This window comes from Pelophylax lessonae (genome assembly GCF_965119305.1).
Source record: "Pelophylax lessonae genome assembly, chromosome: 3".
Classification (NCBI taxonomy): Eukaryota; Metazoa; Chordata; class Amphibia; order Anura; family Ranidae; genus Pelophylax; species Pelophylax lessonae.
Window position 1 is genome coordinate 517,183,850 of NC_138770.1, and position 16,489 is coordinate 517,200,338.

Here is a 16,489-nt window from a genome sequence, read left to right on the forward strand (position 1 = left end):
TGTACAATACAAAATACACCAATAGCTTATATCACAAGGATATTCAGATTTGATTAAGAATTTATTCCACCAATTTAATACATTTAGCTTATGATTAGGTTTTGTAGTTGACAATGATTCCACCAACAGTCTGTATCTTTTGTTTAAACCATAATAGAGGTTCTTGAGCGTTAGTTGGGACTATTTCTGTGCTCTGAATGTTTCTGTCCTCCAAAAATGACAACAGGGAAGGACTGAGCTTGTGTTCCTGATCCTGAATTGAGATAATCGCTGATTCAAATTTAAATCATAAATGTGACCTTCAGTCAAGGAAAGCTCTTTAGCTTTATTTATTTATCAGCTCCAAGTGTAGACCTAAGATCTTCCAGCACTGACTTCCTTTGAGGCTCTGAGATCGTATGACTACAGAAAAATGGTCCTCGGCTGCACAGAAGATCAGCAGACTATAAAGCTAAAAAATAGTAAAAGATAATGAGAACTGGCTTCGGTTTGGTTCTCCAGCTATAGAATGCATTATTGCATTTTAGCCATGTGGGGTTTAATTGTAAAAGCCCTTTTTATCTTCCAGGCCTCAATAAAATGCCGGCTGCCAGCTTCCAGCTGGAGTGTTAGCACTGGACAGTGTGACACCTCTAATCGTGTAGATTTCCCATACCCATACCCTCTCCCGCACTCTTTACTGCCCACTCAATCAGCTAATATGTTTGCTATCAATCTTATTTCTTGATTTGTTTAATCATGAGGGCCTATCCCAATGGTGAACAATATAAAAATATAAAAGGGGGGAAGGGGAATACAATTGATAATAAGACTATTGTGGGATCGGCATATTGGGTAAGATATATATAATAATAGGTATATTCATAGCATAATATTGGTATTAATCTTAGAAAAGCCGATACCCGACATATGTATTAGGGTAAAATGGGAAAGGGGGGAAAAAGACGGGACTTTAAGTGAGGTGTGTGGAGTCGGTGGACATGATAAATTGGTACAGTCACCTAATATAGGGTAAAAGATTTTTACTATGTATCATATATTGAATATCATATATAGCATGAACAGGAATATACATGGTAATCAAAGTTACATACGTATAATGGTACAATCAAAAGGTATGAAAAATGAAAAACTTCCTAAACACAAGATCATACAAAATTGGTGGGATATACATTGGGAGGGATAAGTCATTGATGGAAGACATGTATGAATTCAAGTAAAACATGTTAATATTAGAGGGGAGTACATCCATATTAGGCTCGATGCGTTTCGTGGATAAATTCCACTCATCAGGAGCAGATGCACCTCAAATCAGCATTCAAGGGGGAGTCATTATAAAAGAGGATAATGTGGACATTGATCCAAAGGTCAAAGAAGTCTGTTCCGGGAGCTGTAGGGGCCCAGACCGTGGCCCAGGGCATACCAAATAGGCATTCCATGATACATGGGGGTGACTGAAGTATTGAGTGGTGATATCACAAATATTGATCTCCAAAGAATTCTATATGAGTAAAAGTGTTGGATTAGTATAAAACTGTTCACTGGTGCTACAGTGACAAATATAAAGTAATAAAATCGATATGGAGATATATATATGTACCTCAATAGATCAATAATTTGAGTTGATCGAGGGAAATGGGGTGAAAAAATCTGAAGAATCTAAAAAATAATGAAAAAGGAGGACTAGTTAGTGAGAAATGGGTAAAAAGATATTTGATTTCAAACCAAACCACCAAGGGAGAGTGATAAGGAATGTACTAGTGACAAAGGTGAACAAGATGAAACTGAATGTTAGCCTTCCAAATTGTGAATTGGTTGAATATGTTCTATCATCTTGCAGGTGCCTTCACTGGTAGGTGCCCTTCAATACTGCAGAGGAAGTGACATAATCTTGTTAATTATAGAAACACAGTTTTGCTATTAATAATACATAATTAAAGTAATAATTGCTATGTATATATGTATTTCCTGTCTTAAGGACCTCCCGAAAGAGCTGAAAAAAATAAGCGACTTCTATGCCTTAGCTCTGACTGATGAGCAAATCAAGTTGGTGAAAGAAAAAACAACTTTTTCATCTATGAAGGAGAAATCCAGTAACACACATGGAGATCTTGGGAATGTTTTCTTCCGAAAAGGTAAAATATTACAACTTATTTATACTTTAATGTACAAAAAAAAAAATACAGATTTTCATTTAGCAAAATAAATCTGTTCACAGAAGTAAAAATAGGCATGTTATAAGTTGCTCAAACTATAGAAATACAGAATCCCAAATAATTTTATAATTAGTAAAAGACGTATCTAAAAACAGCCAATGCATTTCAGGGGCAACACCAACAAGGCTCAACACAAGATACAACTTGCTCCACAGCTGCTGTCAAGAGGGTTTAACACTGATTTTTGTTTTATAAAAAGTTTGTTGATTTTTACATTACACAAAATACATATATTCATAAAAAAATAAAAAACTCTTACATTAATTTTTTTTCCCTTATTCCAACCTCCCCCCCCCCCTTCCCCTCGACCACTCCTCTTTTTTAACCTTGAAACCCCTCTTTATTACTCCTTTTCCTCCTCCTATCCTCAATTCAGACCCCTATTAGTTCCAAGTATCTCTTTGTACCTTTAAACACTTTCCACCCTCTCCAAATGTTAGCAAATATTTTGATTTTATTTTCTCCCCATAATACAATTCTTCCATGTTATGGGTATGTTCTATTTTTCTAACCCAGTCTCTTAAATTTGGGGTTTATGCTACCTGACACATTTTTGGAATTAGGTATTTTGCTGCGTTTATTAAATCACTGACTTTTTATATTGCTTAATTGTGAGATTGGCACTATGAAATAAATATGTTTCAGGGTTTTTGGACATACTGTACTTACTCCCGTTATTTCCTGGATCCAGATTATATATTACTGCCAAAATTTCTGTATTTTTGGACATTCCCACCATATATATTTATCATTGTTCCCCCTATCCCACTTCCTCTCCAGCATAATGGGGATTTTCTCGGCTGGCATTTCTGTGCTTTGGCACAGAAATCTTGATAGACGCTTATAATTAATTTCTTTCGTATTGATGTCTATAGCAGTGCCATCAGCTAATTTCAGTATTTCTTCCTTTTCTTGTTCGCTCAAGTTTACTTTGAGCTCTGTCTCCCATTTTTCCACATAAGGCAGGCTAGTAAGAGTCTTATAAATCTGGGATACACAGTGCTTCGGCGCAACCTTTAAGCTAAGGATCTTTTCAAATGGTAATAGGTTCTCTCCTGATCTTATTGGCTGAGGCAGTGTCTTTACAAAATGTTTCATTTGATAATATCTTAATTCATCTATCAGTAATAAATCCCTTTTGCTTCTTAATTCCTACATTGTACATCATTCCCCTCCATTCATAAAAACATTTAGCTGTGCATTTTTTATCCATACACCAAATAGTGTCTCATTCCCTGGTGAGAAATAATTTGTTCCCGAAAGCGGTATTATTGGTGAATTATAATCCCATTTCCTTTGTCTGTGTAAAAGATCCAATACTTTAATTACATATGTTGTGAGTGCACTTATATCTTTAGAAAAGTGACGGTGCTGTTGTGGTACCCAAATCACCTTATTCAATAGTGTTCTACTCTACTGTGTGTTTTCTATTTTAACCCAACTTTTATCCTGTGTCCAGTCAATAACTCTTTTTAGCAAATGTGCATTATAGTATCTTTTAAAATACGGGACAGCTAGCCCTCCTTGTGTTTTATTTTTACTTGTTAATGCAGATTGTATTCTTGTTTTTTTTTTTTTTATAACGCCACATAACCCCCACTATCACTTTCTTTAAAATATTAAAATAACTCCGTGGCAAGTATATCGGGAGCATTTGGACTTAAATGGGAACCTAAAATTCCCATTTTAATCATGTTAATACACCCTACCGAAGAGAGTGGTCTTGTTGATACTTTTCCTAATTCTTCTTTAATATCATTTAAAAATGGTATATAGCTTATTTGGTACAGATCTTTCAATTTTGCTGTTATTCTTACCCCTAGATATTTACATTTTTCCTTCCATTTAAATGGGAATTCTTGCAAATGTTGTTCTTCTTTTTTGTCTATATTTATATTTAAAATATATGACTTCAAGGGATTAATTTTAAAGTGTTCTAGTTCTCCATAATATTTCAATATTTTCATTATATTTGGCAGAGTTGTTCTAGAACTAGACACTTTGAACAAAATATCATCAGCGTATGCTGCAACCTTTTGTTTCCCCTCTCCTATTTTTATTCCTTTATATCCATACAATTTCTGATAGTTGCGAGCAAGGGTTCCAGTGTCATTATGAACAATAAGGGTGAAAGAGGGCACCCCTGTCTCATTCCGTTGTTCAGTTCAAAGGCCCGAGACAAAGTCCCATTTATTTTAACTGCCGCTGTTGATTTTCATATAACATTTTAATCCATTGAATCATTCTTCCAGTGTTGCTATCACGAATCCCCAATCTACCCTGTTAAATGTTTTTTCAGCATCTATTGACAGGATTAGAGCTGGTCCACCTTTTTTTACCTTTTGCAAGAGAAACAATGTTCTCAGGCCATTGTCCCTTCCTTCCTTTTCAGGAACAAATCCAACTTGATCCAAATGTATCCAATCTGGCATTAAAACCTTCAATCTAGTGGCCAATATTTTAGCATATAGTTTTGTGTCTGTGTTCAATAGTGATATCGGTCTATAACTAGAGCAATGTGCAATATCTTTATCTTCCTTTGGTCTCACCATAGTATGAGCCAATAATGATTCCTTTCTCATTACAGATCCCTCTTCTAACGTATATCAATATGCATATCATTTTGGAGCTAATATTTCTTTGTATTCTTTGTAATAGCTAGCTGGGAAACAATCCAGCCCTGGACTCTTTCCCGTGGCTATATCCTTTAAAACTTTACAGATTTCCTCCTGAGTTATAGGTCTTCCAATTCCAAATCCAAGAGCTCTCCTTCTACCAATTTGGGTAATTTAGCTTCCTTCATGTAGGCTACTATTTTTCCTTTTCTTTCTAGTTCTTTTGTCTGTTCCCCAGGTAATCTTACTGCATATAATGCACTATAATATTCCTGAAATATATTTGCTATATCTGTTGTTGGATATACTAATTCTCCGGTTTTATTTTTAATCTTTTCTATAAAACGTATTGACTTTTTTTTCTTTACTAAATTTGCTAAGTATTTTCTTAATTTACTGTATTTCCCCATTAGTATCTTTATTTATTTACTTTGTTAAAAATTCTTCTTGTTTCCTGCTCCCTTATGGTGTTTAGATCTTCTCTTTTCAATGCTAGTAGATGTTGTACTTCTCTTTATTTTCCCTTTTTATGCCTTTGTTCTAACACATAAAGCTCTTTTAGTATATTATTTATTTTGTTCAATCTTTCTTTTTTTTTTTTTTTTTTGAGTCCCTATTGCTAGTAAGATACCCCTGATATAGGCCTTATGAGCTTCCCATATCTTAGCTTGTGAAACCTCTTACCAAAACATATTGCTCTATTTTCTTTGGCTATTATCTCTTGATCTTGTATTAGTGACTCATTTAATCTCTAGTTATTTACCCTATTCTGTGCCTCTACTATTTTAATTTCCGCTGTTAAAGGGGCATGGTCTGGCATTGTTCTTACTTCAACAGATGATTTACCCATTGCATCCAGCCATCTATGTTGCACAAGTATATAGTTCAGTCTCAAATAAGTCCAATGGGCGGAGGAGTAAAATGTATAGTCCTTCACTCTGGGATGTTGGATTCTCCAAATATCTATCATTTGATGTTGAAATAATGTTTTTTTAATTAATTTGAGTTGCTGCACTTCACTCCTCCGTGCATGAGATGATACATCCAGCTGGGGATCCATAGAGAAATTTAAATCTCTTGCAACTATTGCTTTTCCTGATTTAAATTCACTGAGTTTTCACAGGGTCTGCCTTAGAAAATACATTGGGTTCTTATTAGGGCAATATAAATTTGCCAACGTGACCTCTGTACCATATAATTCTCCTTTCAAAAAGAGATAGCTACCCTCCGGGTCGGTCTTTCTTTCTGTTACCTTAAACCTTATATCTTTTGCAAATCTTATGGCCACCCCTTTCATTCTATTTGTTGTTGAATCTCCATAATACCATATTGGATATTTTCTTGAATACAATTTAACCTTTGAATCATGTGATATATGAGTTTCTTGTATAAATACTATTCTTGCTGAATAGTCCTGAATTTCTTTAGGGATCTTATATCTTTTTACAGAGCTGTTTAGACCTTTCGCATTATATGTAATTTTATTCATATTAATTTTCTACTACCATTTACTTCTTCCCTTCCCTGTCACCCATTGCTGAGTATCCAATTGTCCACTAATAAATATAAAACCTACTGATAGGTGGCATGGAGAAGCAAAAAAAGGGAGGAGCCTTGGGGTCGCCAAAAAAAGGAAAAGAAAAATAATCCCCCCCACTCTCCCCTTCTCACTCCCTCCCCCCTCCATTCCCCCCTCCCCACCCCTCCCCCCTCTTTTTCCTTGTATTTTAGGTGTTTTGTGGCCATATTCTGGCCTTAGAATCGATGGTGGTTCCAGAAACCTATCCTCCACCATTGATTCTTTTACCCTAAGGTAAGACTTTGAACCTATACGCCTGTCGGGTCCCGCCCCTTAATATGGGGTTTGGATCCGGGAGTGTGCCAGCAAACCGAGTGTCCCGTCCTTCTCTATGAAGCGTTATAATTACCCCCATCTATGCTTACCATCTCAAAGTTTCCCTATCCCCTCCCCCTCATTCCTCTCTCATTTCCCTTCTCTTCTCACTCCCTCTCAACCATTCCTTTTTCATTCCCTATAAGATCTGTCCCAGTTATTTTGGAAGTAGATGAACTTGCTCTCCATTGTCTCTTTAAAGTCCTTAATTTTTTCATTTTTCTGGTGATTTGTTGCCGCTTCTCTTCTTCTATGAATGTTGTCTTCCTTGTGTCTTCTACTCATCCTGGTAAATCCAGTGTTTGCAGATCTAATTTTAGGTAAAAATCTTGCAGATCTTCTGGAAACTTTAGTCTCACAGATCAAACATCCTTCTGTCCTATTAGACATGGTGGGAAACCCCAACTATATTTTCCATTTTTTATCCATGTCTGTTAGAGCAATGGTTTCAGTAGTCTTCTTCTAGCTAGAGTTTCTGGGGCTAGATCTGTAAATATTTGTAGCTTCGCTCCTTTGCATTCCAATGAGGTTACTCCTCGTATCTTCTGCCAAAATTTTGCTTTTTCTTCATAAAACTGGAATATCACTATTACATCTCTTGGGGCTTCTGCTGTTATACTTTGAGGTTTTCTTTCTATTTTCAGTGGTTTTTCCGTTGGTTTACCTAATAGTGTTTTGAACACTTTGCTTACTGTTTTCCTCAGATCTTCTCTTGTTACCTCCGTTAAGTTCTCTCTTCTTTTTCAATTCTCTTGATCCTCTACCTTATACCACATTCTCTTTTGTTCTGCTTGTAAGGATATCACTTGTTCTTTCAACTGTGCTATCTCAAGGGCTTAATTGTCCACTTCTTCCTCAGTCTCCTCTATGCGTGTCAGCATATGGCCTACATCTTTGTGCAGTGTTGTCATTTCCTTTATTACCAAATTTTCCAGTTTTGTGAACATCTCTGCTATTTCCAGTTTTGTTGGCATTTGGGAGATTAAACTTTGGTCTTCCAACTTGCTTACATCAGTATCACTCTCCATTCCCCCATCTTCTCTTGTTTGGTTTGAAATTTCTCCCTGTGAGTATCTCATTTGCTTTTCTTCAATTCTTCCTGAAACTCTTCTTTCACCATTTCCTTGTTGTTTCTTTTCTGTTCCCGTGTTCCGTGGGCTTCCATCTTGTGTCATGTCTTTCTTGATGGTGCTAGAGTTTGAGTTTGCCTTTGGGGTTTTTCCCCGCCTACTTTTGTGGCTTTTCCTCTCATTTTGGAAAATAGGTAGTTTTGATGACTCCTCTTATATATGTTAACCTTTGGAAGATAGGGAATGTCCACCAGTTGGGGGAAGAGAGGAGAGGGGGAAGAGAACCGCACCCTTCATCTTCATAGAAAAAAAAAAAACAACAACCCCCGAGGTAGAGGAGGGGAGAGAAAAGAGAGTAACATGGCTGTTTAGCGCTTTTATTTCCTCCCAACATAATGTCCTTATTGATTGCTATAATACAATGCTCTTAAGGACTGTTTTTTTAAGCATCAATACTGTTTTCTTAAGGAAAAATTCTTGCTTGGTAATATTTGTGCTTGCTTGTTAGTAATATAAAGTTCACACCATTTATTTCTATGTCTCTTCAGCTCTGTCCTCCTTTTTAAAACAAGGTTAAACAGGATTCTGGGATTGACAATCAATGTTAATGCGCTATAAACAAAAAAAGAGCGACAATTTTGAAAAAAAAACAACAACAATATTTCTCACATACTTTTTTATGACATTCTCAAGAAAAAAATGTAAAAATCAAAATTTTTTAACATTTTAGGCCAATTTGTTTTCTGCTACATATTTTTGGTAAAAAATCACAATAAGCATTGGTTATGATTAGTTTGCGCAAAAGTTACTGCGTCTACTAACTACGAGAAAGATGTATGTAATCTTTATTGTTTTTTTTTTTTTTTACTAGTAATGGCAGCGATCTGTGATTTTTTGCGGGACTGCAACATTGCGGCAGAAAGATCGGACCCCTAACTGACATTTCTGACACTTTTGGGGGTACCAGTGACATTACTACAGTAATCACTGCTACAAATATGCACTGTTACTGTAATAATGCCATTGGCAGGGAAGGGGTTAATACTGTTGGTGATCAAGGGGTTAAATGTAAGCCTTGGGGAGTGATTCTAACTGTGGGGGGTTGGGCTTGTGAGATGATCATAGAGACATGCGATCCTAGATAGCAGGATCACATAGCCTCTGTGATCATACCAGGGAGAAGGATGGACGGCTGTGTTTACATCAGCCGACCATCCTTCTCTGTCAGTGGGGAGAGATCGTCGGTGTCAGGCGGCAATCGGAGCCACCTGACACACGCACTGGCTTCCCGGCTGATGAGCGGGGGCAGGAGCGTGCCGCCGGTGGCGCGCGCTCGCCCCCCCAGAGTGAGCACAGTTCATGTATGGCGATTTGCATGTGGGAGCCAGCCTGCTCCAGTATATCTGCGGCGGCTGGTCGGAAAGAGGTTAAACGTTGTAAACTTATGTCCAGACAATACAATAACAGTCATGTTACTCACCCACCATTGTCTCTTCAGGTCTCCAGATCACCTCTAGTGTAGCGGCTGAGCTGGGCTTTAGAGCCCTAAGCGGGACAGTTTTATTAAACCTGCACCCGCTGAATGTATGACCAGGACTGCCCGCACCTGCAATGTTTGTGTTCCACTCCTGTGGTTTTGCTCTATACTCGCCGTATACTACTACCCCCTCTTCTGAGGCAACACCATTTCATAACATCAGTGGGGCCATCACGTCCCTATTAAATATTTTAGCCCGCTGGATGTGCCCTAATATGTACTGTAGCTTCTGCTACACACAGAACTTCTCTATTATTAATAGTTTAGCCCGCTGGATGTGTATACAGTACGCTTTGGCTACTTACAGAACGTCCCTGTGCTGTAATACTCTATGTACCATGCTGAGCCAATCAGGGCAAGCTGTGTATTCTATTATTGCATACAAAGCCTTCTTGGATTGGCATAGTTTGTATAAGCCTCTCTGACTCAGCCAATCCGAGCAGGCTTTGTATGCATTAATAGAATACACCGATTGCAGTGATTGGCTCAGCACGGTTCATAGAGTATTACAGCACAGGGACATTCTGTAAGTTGCCAAAGGTACTGTATACACATCCAGCTGGCTAAAATTTTTATAGGGATGTTCTGTAACTAGCTGAAGCTACAGTACCTGGCATATGAGACGACCCCCGATTTTTTGGGGTATCTTTTTTATTATAAAAAAAGTTGTCTTATACCCTGGAAAATACGTTACACCAAATTGCACTGTTCCCTGCGGGTACCCGCGGTTCTCTGCAAAATTTTTTGACCGCCCGCAGCAATGGTAAAACCGCCCGCTGCCGCAAGATTTGCATTGGGTCCCGCGGGAGCACAAACCCAATGCAGCCCTCTACTGGGCTTCTCTTATGGGGGTGTCAGTTTTCCCCCAAATACAGTATCTCACAAAAGTGAGTACACCCCTCACATTTTTTGACTGCAGCACAAGGACCAGATGAGGCCTTTTGGGCACTATTCTTTATATTGATGCCCAATGTCACAGACAAGGGAGCAAAATTTCTGCCACTGAGACAAACAATGGGGCACCGTTCCATACCCCCAACTTTTTGAGATGGGAACGAGGGGCACCTATTAGCAACAGTATGTAGGCATAGGACACCCGCCTTAAAGCAGAATTATACAAAAAAAAAAAATTATTTAGAGCCAAAAGTGCTTTTTTTTTTTTTTTTTTTTTTTTAACCATTATTATTCCTTTTATACTGACTGCAGCAATTTAGAATTTGGATGAAATGTTTAGAACTGTTTTGGAAGATTGAAAGTGTGTTTTTTATTTTTATATATATATATATATATATATATATATATATATATATATATATACACACACACACACACTCACTGGCCACTTTATTATGTACAACCTGTTCAATTGCTTGGTAACACAATTTGCTAATATGGCAGCAACTCAATGCATTTAGGCATCTAGACATGGTAAAGACGACGTGCTGTAGTTCAAACCGAGCATCGGAATGGGGAAGAAAGGGGATTCAAGTGACTTTGAATGTGACATGGTTGTTGGTGCCAGGCGGATTGTTTCAAAAATTGCTGATCTACTGGGATTTTTCATGCCCAACCATCTCTGGGGTTTACAGAGAATGGTCCGAAAAAGAGAAAATATCCAGTGAGCGGCAGTTGTGTGGAATAAAAAGCCTTTTTGAGGTCAGAGGAGAATGGGCAGACTGGTTCAAGATGATATAAAGGCAACAGTAACTCAAATAACCACTTGTTACAACCAAAATATGAAAAATACCATCTCTGAAGGCACAACCCATTGAACCTTGAAGCAGATAGTCTACAGCAGCAGAAGACCACACCGGGTGCCATCCTGTCAGCTAAGAACAAAAAACTGATTCTACAATGCACACAGGCTCACAAAAATTGGACAATAGAAGACTATAAAAACATTACCCTTGTCTGATTAGTCTTAATTTCATCTGCAACATTTAGATGGTAGGGTCAGAATTTGGCATAAATCCTGGATCCATCCTGCCTTGTATCAACAGTTCAGGTGTAATGCTCCTGCGTTTTCTGAAACAAGATGGATTTGCAGCTGCAGAAAAACTCCACTCAGTAGTCATGTAGAGATACGTTGAAATACCAATTCCAACTCCCAAGACTCATCACTGTGGTCTGTCTGATTCAGCATACAAATATACACACTCAATAAGATGTTCCTGGAGTGATAGATGTATATAGCAGTATAGTGGTGATGAGCTAAAGAGACAGGTATGGACAGTGACAATAGGTGAACAGCACTTGAGAGAAATGTTCATGAGAGTCTAGATGGTAACAGGTAGGATGCAGATAGGTTAGCAATCATGTATGGTAGTAGGTGGTAGGATAGCAGATGACATACAGGAGAGACTAACCCAGTGCAAGGATAGATGTTAGTAGGCTCAAGAGCTAGCAATCTAAACAACAGTGCAGATGATAGTAACAGTCCTTAATATGCAGAGCTAGATAGTGTAAGCTTAGTACAGGGATCAGTAGCGAGGTTCCGACAGCGAGGTACGCTTGTGAGCATGTGAGCTTCAAGGCAGTTTGAACGAACATGTGAGTGAGAACGCCGGCGATTGAAATAGCCGCTCTGCGGCGCTCAGTGATGACAGCATCGGTCTTAAAGGTGTATGCGCACCTACCAGAAGACCAGGTGGGACGCATACACTGACTTGGAAAGTGGAATAAAGGGTACCAGAGGTACCAGAACATTACATCAGGCTGGTGGTGGTGGTGTAATGGTGTGGGGGATATTGTCTTTGCACACTTTAGGCCCCTTAGTACCAATTGAGCATTGTTTAAACGTCACAGCCTACCTGAGTATTGTTGCTGACAATGTTCATCCCTTTATGACTACAATGTACCCATCTTCTAAATGCCTACTTCCAGCAGAATAATGTACCATGTCACAAAGCTCATATCATCTCAAACTGATTTATTAAACATGACAATGAGTTCACTGTACTCCAATGGCTTCCACAGTCACCAGATCTCAAGCCAATAGAGCACATTTGGGATATGGTGGAAGTGTGAGATCATGGATGTGCAGCCAAAAAATCTGTAACAACTGCATGATGCTATCATGTCAATATGGAGCAAAATCTCTGAGGAATGTTTCCAACATCTTGTTGAATCTATGCCATGAAGAATTAAGGCAAGTCTGAAGGCAAAAAGGAGTCCAACCTGGCACTAGCAAGATGTACCTAATAAAGTGGCAGGTGAGTATATATATATCAGACCAAAATGAGGGACAAATGAGGAGGACAGAGGGACTTTGTTTCAAATCAGGGACAGTGCCTCAAAATCAGGGACAGATGAGAGCTATGCAATTTCTCCCCCTAATACCAAGACTGGCGCATTGTTTACTTCTACTGATGCCAGGACATTTCCTACTTCCACTGGCCACACTCTGGCTCCCTAAATTTTGGAAGGCAGCAAAGTGGCCCTTTGGTTAAAAAAATGTTTGGCGACTCCTGTGATAGATAATAAAAATATTTTATCTACTATATGCTAGAAATATATGGACAAGTCAAAGTGTTATGTGGAGTACAATATGTATACAATTCTGACTGATTACATAAAGCACCGTTCTTTTCTCAATGTACTGTAACTGAATAAGCCCAGAAATGTACTGTAAGCAGCTGGCAATAATAGTTATAGCATTGTTAGAATGATCATTGTACACTGGGCTAAAGTCATACATTCCCCTGGGTTTCAAATGACAAGATTTCAAACGACTATATGAATGCCTTTCAAAAGATTATGGTTCATATTTATCAGTTAAATTTAAAAATGGTGTTCATTTCACGGGCTGTGATTCCAAAATATTTTATTTATATTTGTATTTATTTAATTATATTAAAACCTATTTTTGTTTTATTATTAATTTTAAAGGAGAAGTAGGGGACTGGAAGAGCCTTTTTACCGAAGAACAGAGCAAAGAGGTGGATACACATTTTGAGAAGTATCTTGCTGGGACAAAATTAGGAAATATGATAAACTATGAAAAATACTGTACATTTTAAAGTTTTTTTGGTCTGGTACATTAGATATTTTTTCCAAGTCTTATGTTTTTATGTGATTGTATTAAATAAAAACCACTGTACTGTTTTTCATTTTTTTGTGTACTCTCATATAAAATGTAGTGGAAAGTTGATATGCATACTGTTGGTTACAATCTGATTGTGCAATCTCCTTTAGATCAACCAATAAATATGTAGTCTGAGGGTCCATCTTATAGAGAAATGGTTTGTGGTTCCTCCTTATGACCCCTGTGTCTTGTAGTGTCCTGTAGTGACAAAACCACAAAATTATTGTACAATAATGCATTTATTTCTGTGTATAAATTCTCTTTCAAGGGATAAAATAATCACCATAATAAAAAAGACTTATGTGGCTTTGTGAATTGAGGCTTTGGTGAGATACATTTAATCCACGCACACACATAGCTTTACGTTTTATAGCACTATCATTGTTCAAAAAGGTTAAATCACAAAGTCTCCAGCAATATCTACCAAAAAAGCTACCCATATATTGAAAAGGTCAGTTGGACATTTAAAATTAACACAAGCACAATATCTTGCTCCCAACTGAAAAACACATATAGTATATGTAACACCTACCAGGGAGCGGATTGTTAACAGGGAGCTAAAGGCTTCTATAACCATTATCAAGGTTTAAAAAAAAAAAAAAGTAAACAAAATGTTAAGTTATAAAACTGTGATCTAGCCAAGCCATCAAGTAGCAGACAGAATTGAAAAAGTCAGACACGACTAATTAAAAGTAAATTTGATGGCTACATAGTAGTAATGGAGCATTTTATTAGGGCAAGGGTTAGGAGAGAATGTCTGTATTTGGGTAAAGAACGGTTTAAAGCAAAAAAGAGGGTTTAAACTCATGTCTCCTACTTCCAGTTTTAATCTTTGTTCTGTTTGAAAGTTTTATATTCAACACTTCTGGAAATGTAGGATTGTTTTTGTCCCTCCACAATGCGCTGCAGTTTCTTCCACTGACCTCTATGTTCCTACAGTGCCCTGTAGTGACTTAGATGTTGCCAGAAGAAACCACAACTCACAGCAGGAGGCCAGGCATCTAACACACCAAAACTATGTTAAATGTGAAGAGGCCATTGTTCGACAAAAGAGCAAAGATTAAAACAATGAGTGGTGGGACAGGTAAGTATACATTTTTCTTTTTTTGTGGATCCAACTGTTTTACATTTTGCTTTAAAAGACAGAATGGTAAAAAAGAGAGTAGTTGTAAATGGAACATATTGAAAATGGGCTACAGTTAGCACTGGCTTATCACAGACAGTAGGGGTGTTGCTAGTATTGTGAAAGACCATGACCACCCAGAGGAAAATAATGCCATGCTAAAATATGGGTATTGACAATTTGCGCTAACAGTGAGAGGGGCTTTAGGGGCATTGCTTGGTAAAATCTGAGCCTAGTCACTTTATAAACAGCGCACACATCCCCAAGTCCTTGAAATTACAAAGTGTCACGTACCTGGTGGCAGAACCTGAGGCGTAGAGGGAGGCCTCTTGTACAGTCCCGGCTCTGAGACCTGTATGAGTGTCTATAAGATGTCTCCATTATCTACAGCACTGGGTAGAAGGGGCATTGCCAAAGACAGGTCAGATCGCTGGAAAAACAGATCCCGGATTGGGCAGGCAGTAGGTGGCAGGTGCTTAACAGGCAGCTGGCAGGTAGCAGATGCGGAAGAACTGGCAGCACTCAGCAGGTAAAATACCAGCAGGCACCTGGTAGAATGCAGAACAGGATGGATAACTGGATGGAAGTTCAGGTGAGCCAGGTCAGCAACAGACGGTCAGACACAGGCATAAACAGCAGGCAGAAAATGGTCAGGATACAAGCAGAAGTCAGCAAAGTAGATTTAGGAAGATGAGCCGGAGGCAGAGCAAATTCAGAGACAAGCTAAGGTCAGGGCAGGTAGCGTTGAAGCAAGGTAAGGGCAAGCCAGTTCAATACCAGAAGTCAATACAGGAACAGATACAGGAACATGGGTAATAGCTGTAGATCAGTCAGCACTGGCTAATAGAACTTCTGCAGTTTAAATAGTCCCATTGGCACCAACATTAGCGACTGGTGCGCGGGTGAGTTTGAGAATGTGCATATGCATCTGTGTACAATTATGCACAGAAAAACAGGCAACTGCGCATCTGTGCCTGCTCACCTGTGTACATCTTGAGGCTTCATCTGTAGTATGGCTAGTGCCTTCCTGACACAAAGTATGCTTTAATTCATGTGCTACAAAGTAGAGCTCAACAAATACATATGTAGTGATGTGATAATTTCTTTGCCCATCTTTCAATTGTGTATTCCTGTTATGCAGTGTTTGTTTTTGCCCTTTTTCAATATGACTGCTGGCTATCTTTCTCTCTTTGCAAGAAGGATGAGGTCATCAAAAAGGGCAGAGCAAGGATTGCTGGGTAAGACTGGAGAAAAGAGAGACATGAGGAGACACAGACATTTTCTTGCTGGAGAACAGAGACTGTAAGTGCTGTAACATCCCCTCACTGAGACACACAGAGACACTACTAATGATTTCATGTTCCTGAGGAGAATTTCTTATGTTGTATGGTTCACTGAATGTTATTTCTTCAATACATGGACATTTAAACATTCTGCTGTGTGGATTACTGTCTATATGGATATGTTTTCTCAATTGGGATTTCACTTGCTAATCACAAGCCCTGATTGAGTGGAGGCACTGGCGCTTACTATAAATCCTGTCCTGATCACACAGATTATATACTCTGCTCCTAGATACTACACAGGTGGTGTCATCATACCCCAGTAGCCGCCAAGAGTGATTAAAATAGCGCTACATTTGGAGGCACTGCTGAGATACAAATCTTGGATCAGGACATTAAGGAACGACCATGTCATTGTTATCTACAGAAGCTGTGAGGCAGTGGGCCCTGGAAGAGGGACTGCCACCTAAAAGGACATTTGCTATTTCATATGTACCTATCCGTGTGAGCGTCCAGAAACTGCAGGAGGCACTAAAAGCAAATGAAACCTTACGGTATGCCGCTCCTGTGGATAAGAGAGAGGAAGATGAGAGTTATGAACTGTATACCCATTATCTCTGTCTCAGTGAGGTGGATTTAAATCCAGTTAAAGGGCCCTTTTGTGTAT

At 38.5% G+C, this 16,489-nt stretch overlaps 2 protein-coding genes across 2 annotated transcripts in view; both read left to right on the forward strand.

Annotated features, from left to right (window-relative positions):
- The window catches only part of LOC309549693 (sulfotransferase 6B1-like), a 607,359-nt gene that overhangs the window by 130,658 nt on the left and 460,212 nt on the right, over nt 1-16,489 (forward strand). The gene's annotated exons all lie outside the window — the stretch shown is intronic.
- LOC309550611 (uncharacterized protein) overlaps nt 1-16,489 on the forward strand; it is a 134,499-nt gene that overhangs the window by 36,869 nt on the left and 81,141 nt on the right. The window contains exons 6-7 of the mRNA XM_082250954.1: nt 1,979-2,135; nt 13,221-13,348. Of these exons, the coding sequence (XP_082107080.1) occupies nt 1,979-2,135; nt 13,221-13,348 (285 nt within the window). The remainder of the gene's footprint in view (nt 1-1,978; nt 2,136-13,220; nt 13,349-16,489) is intronic.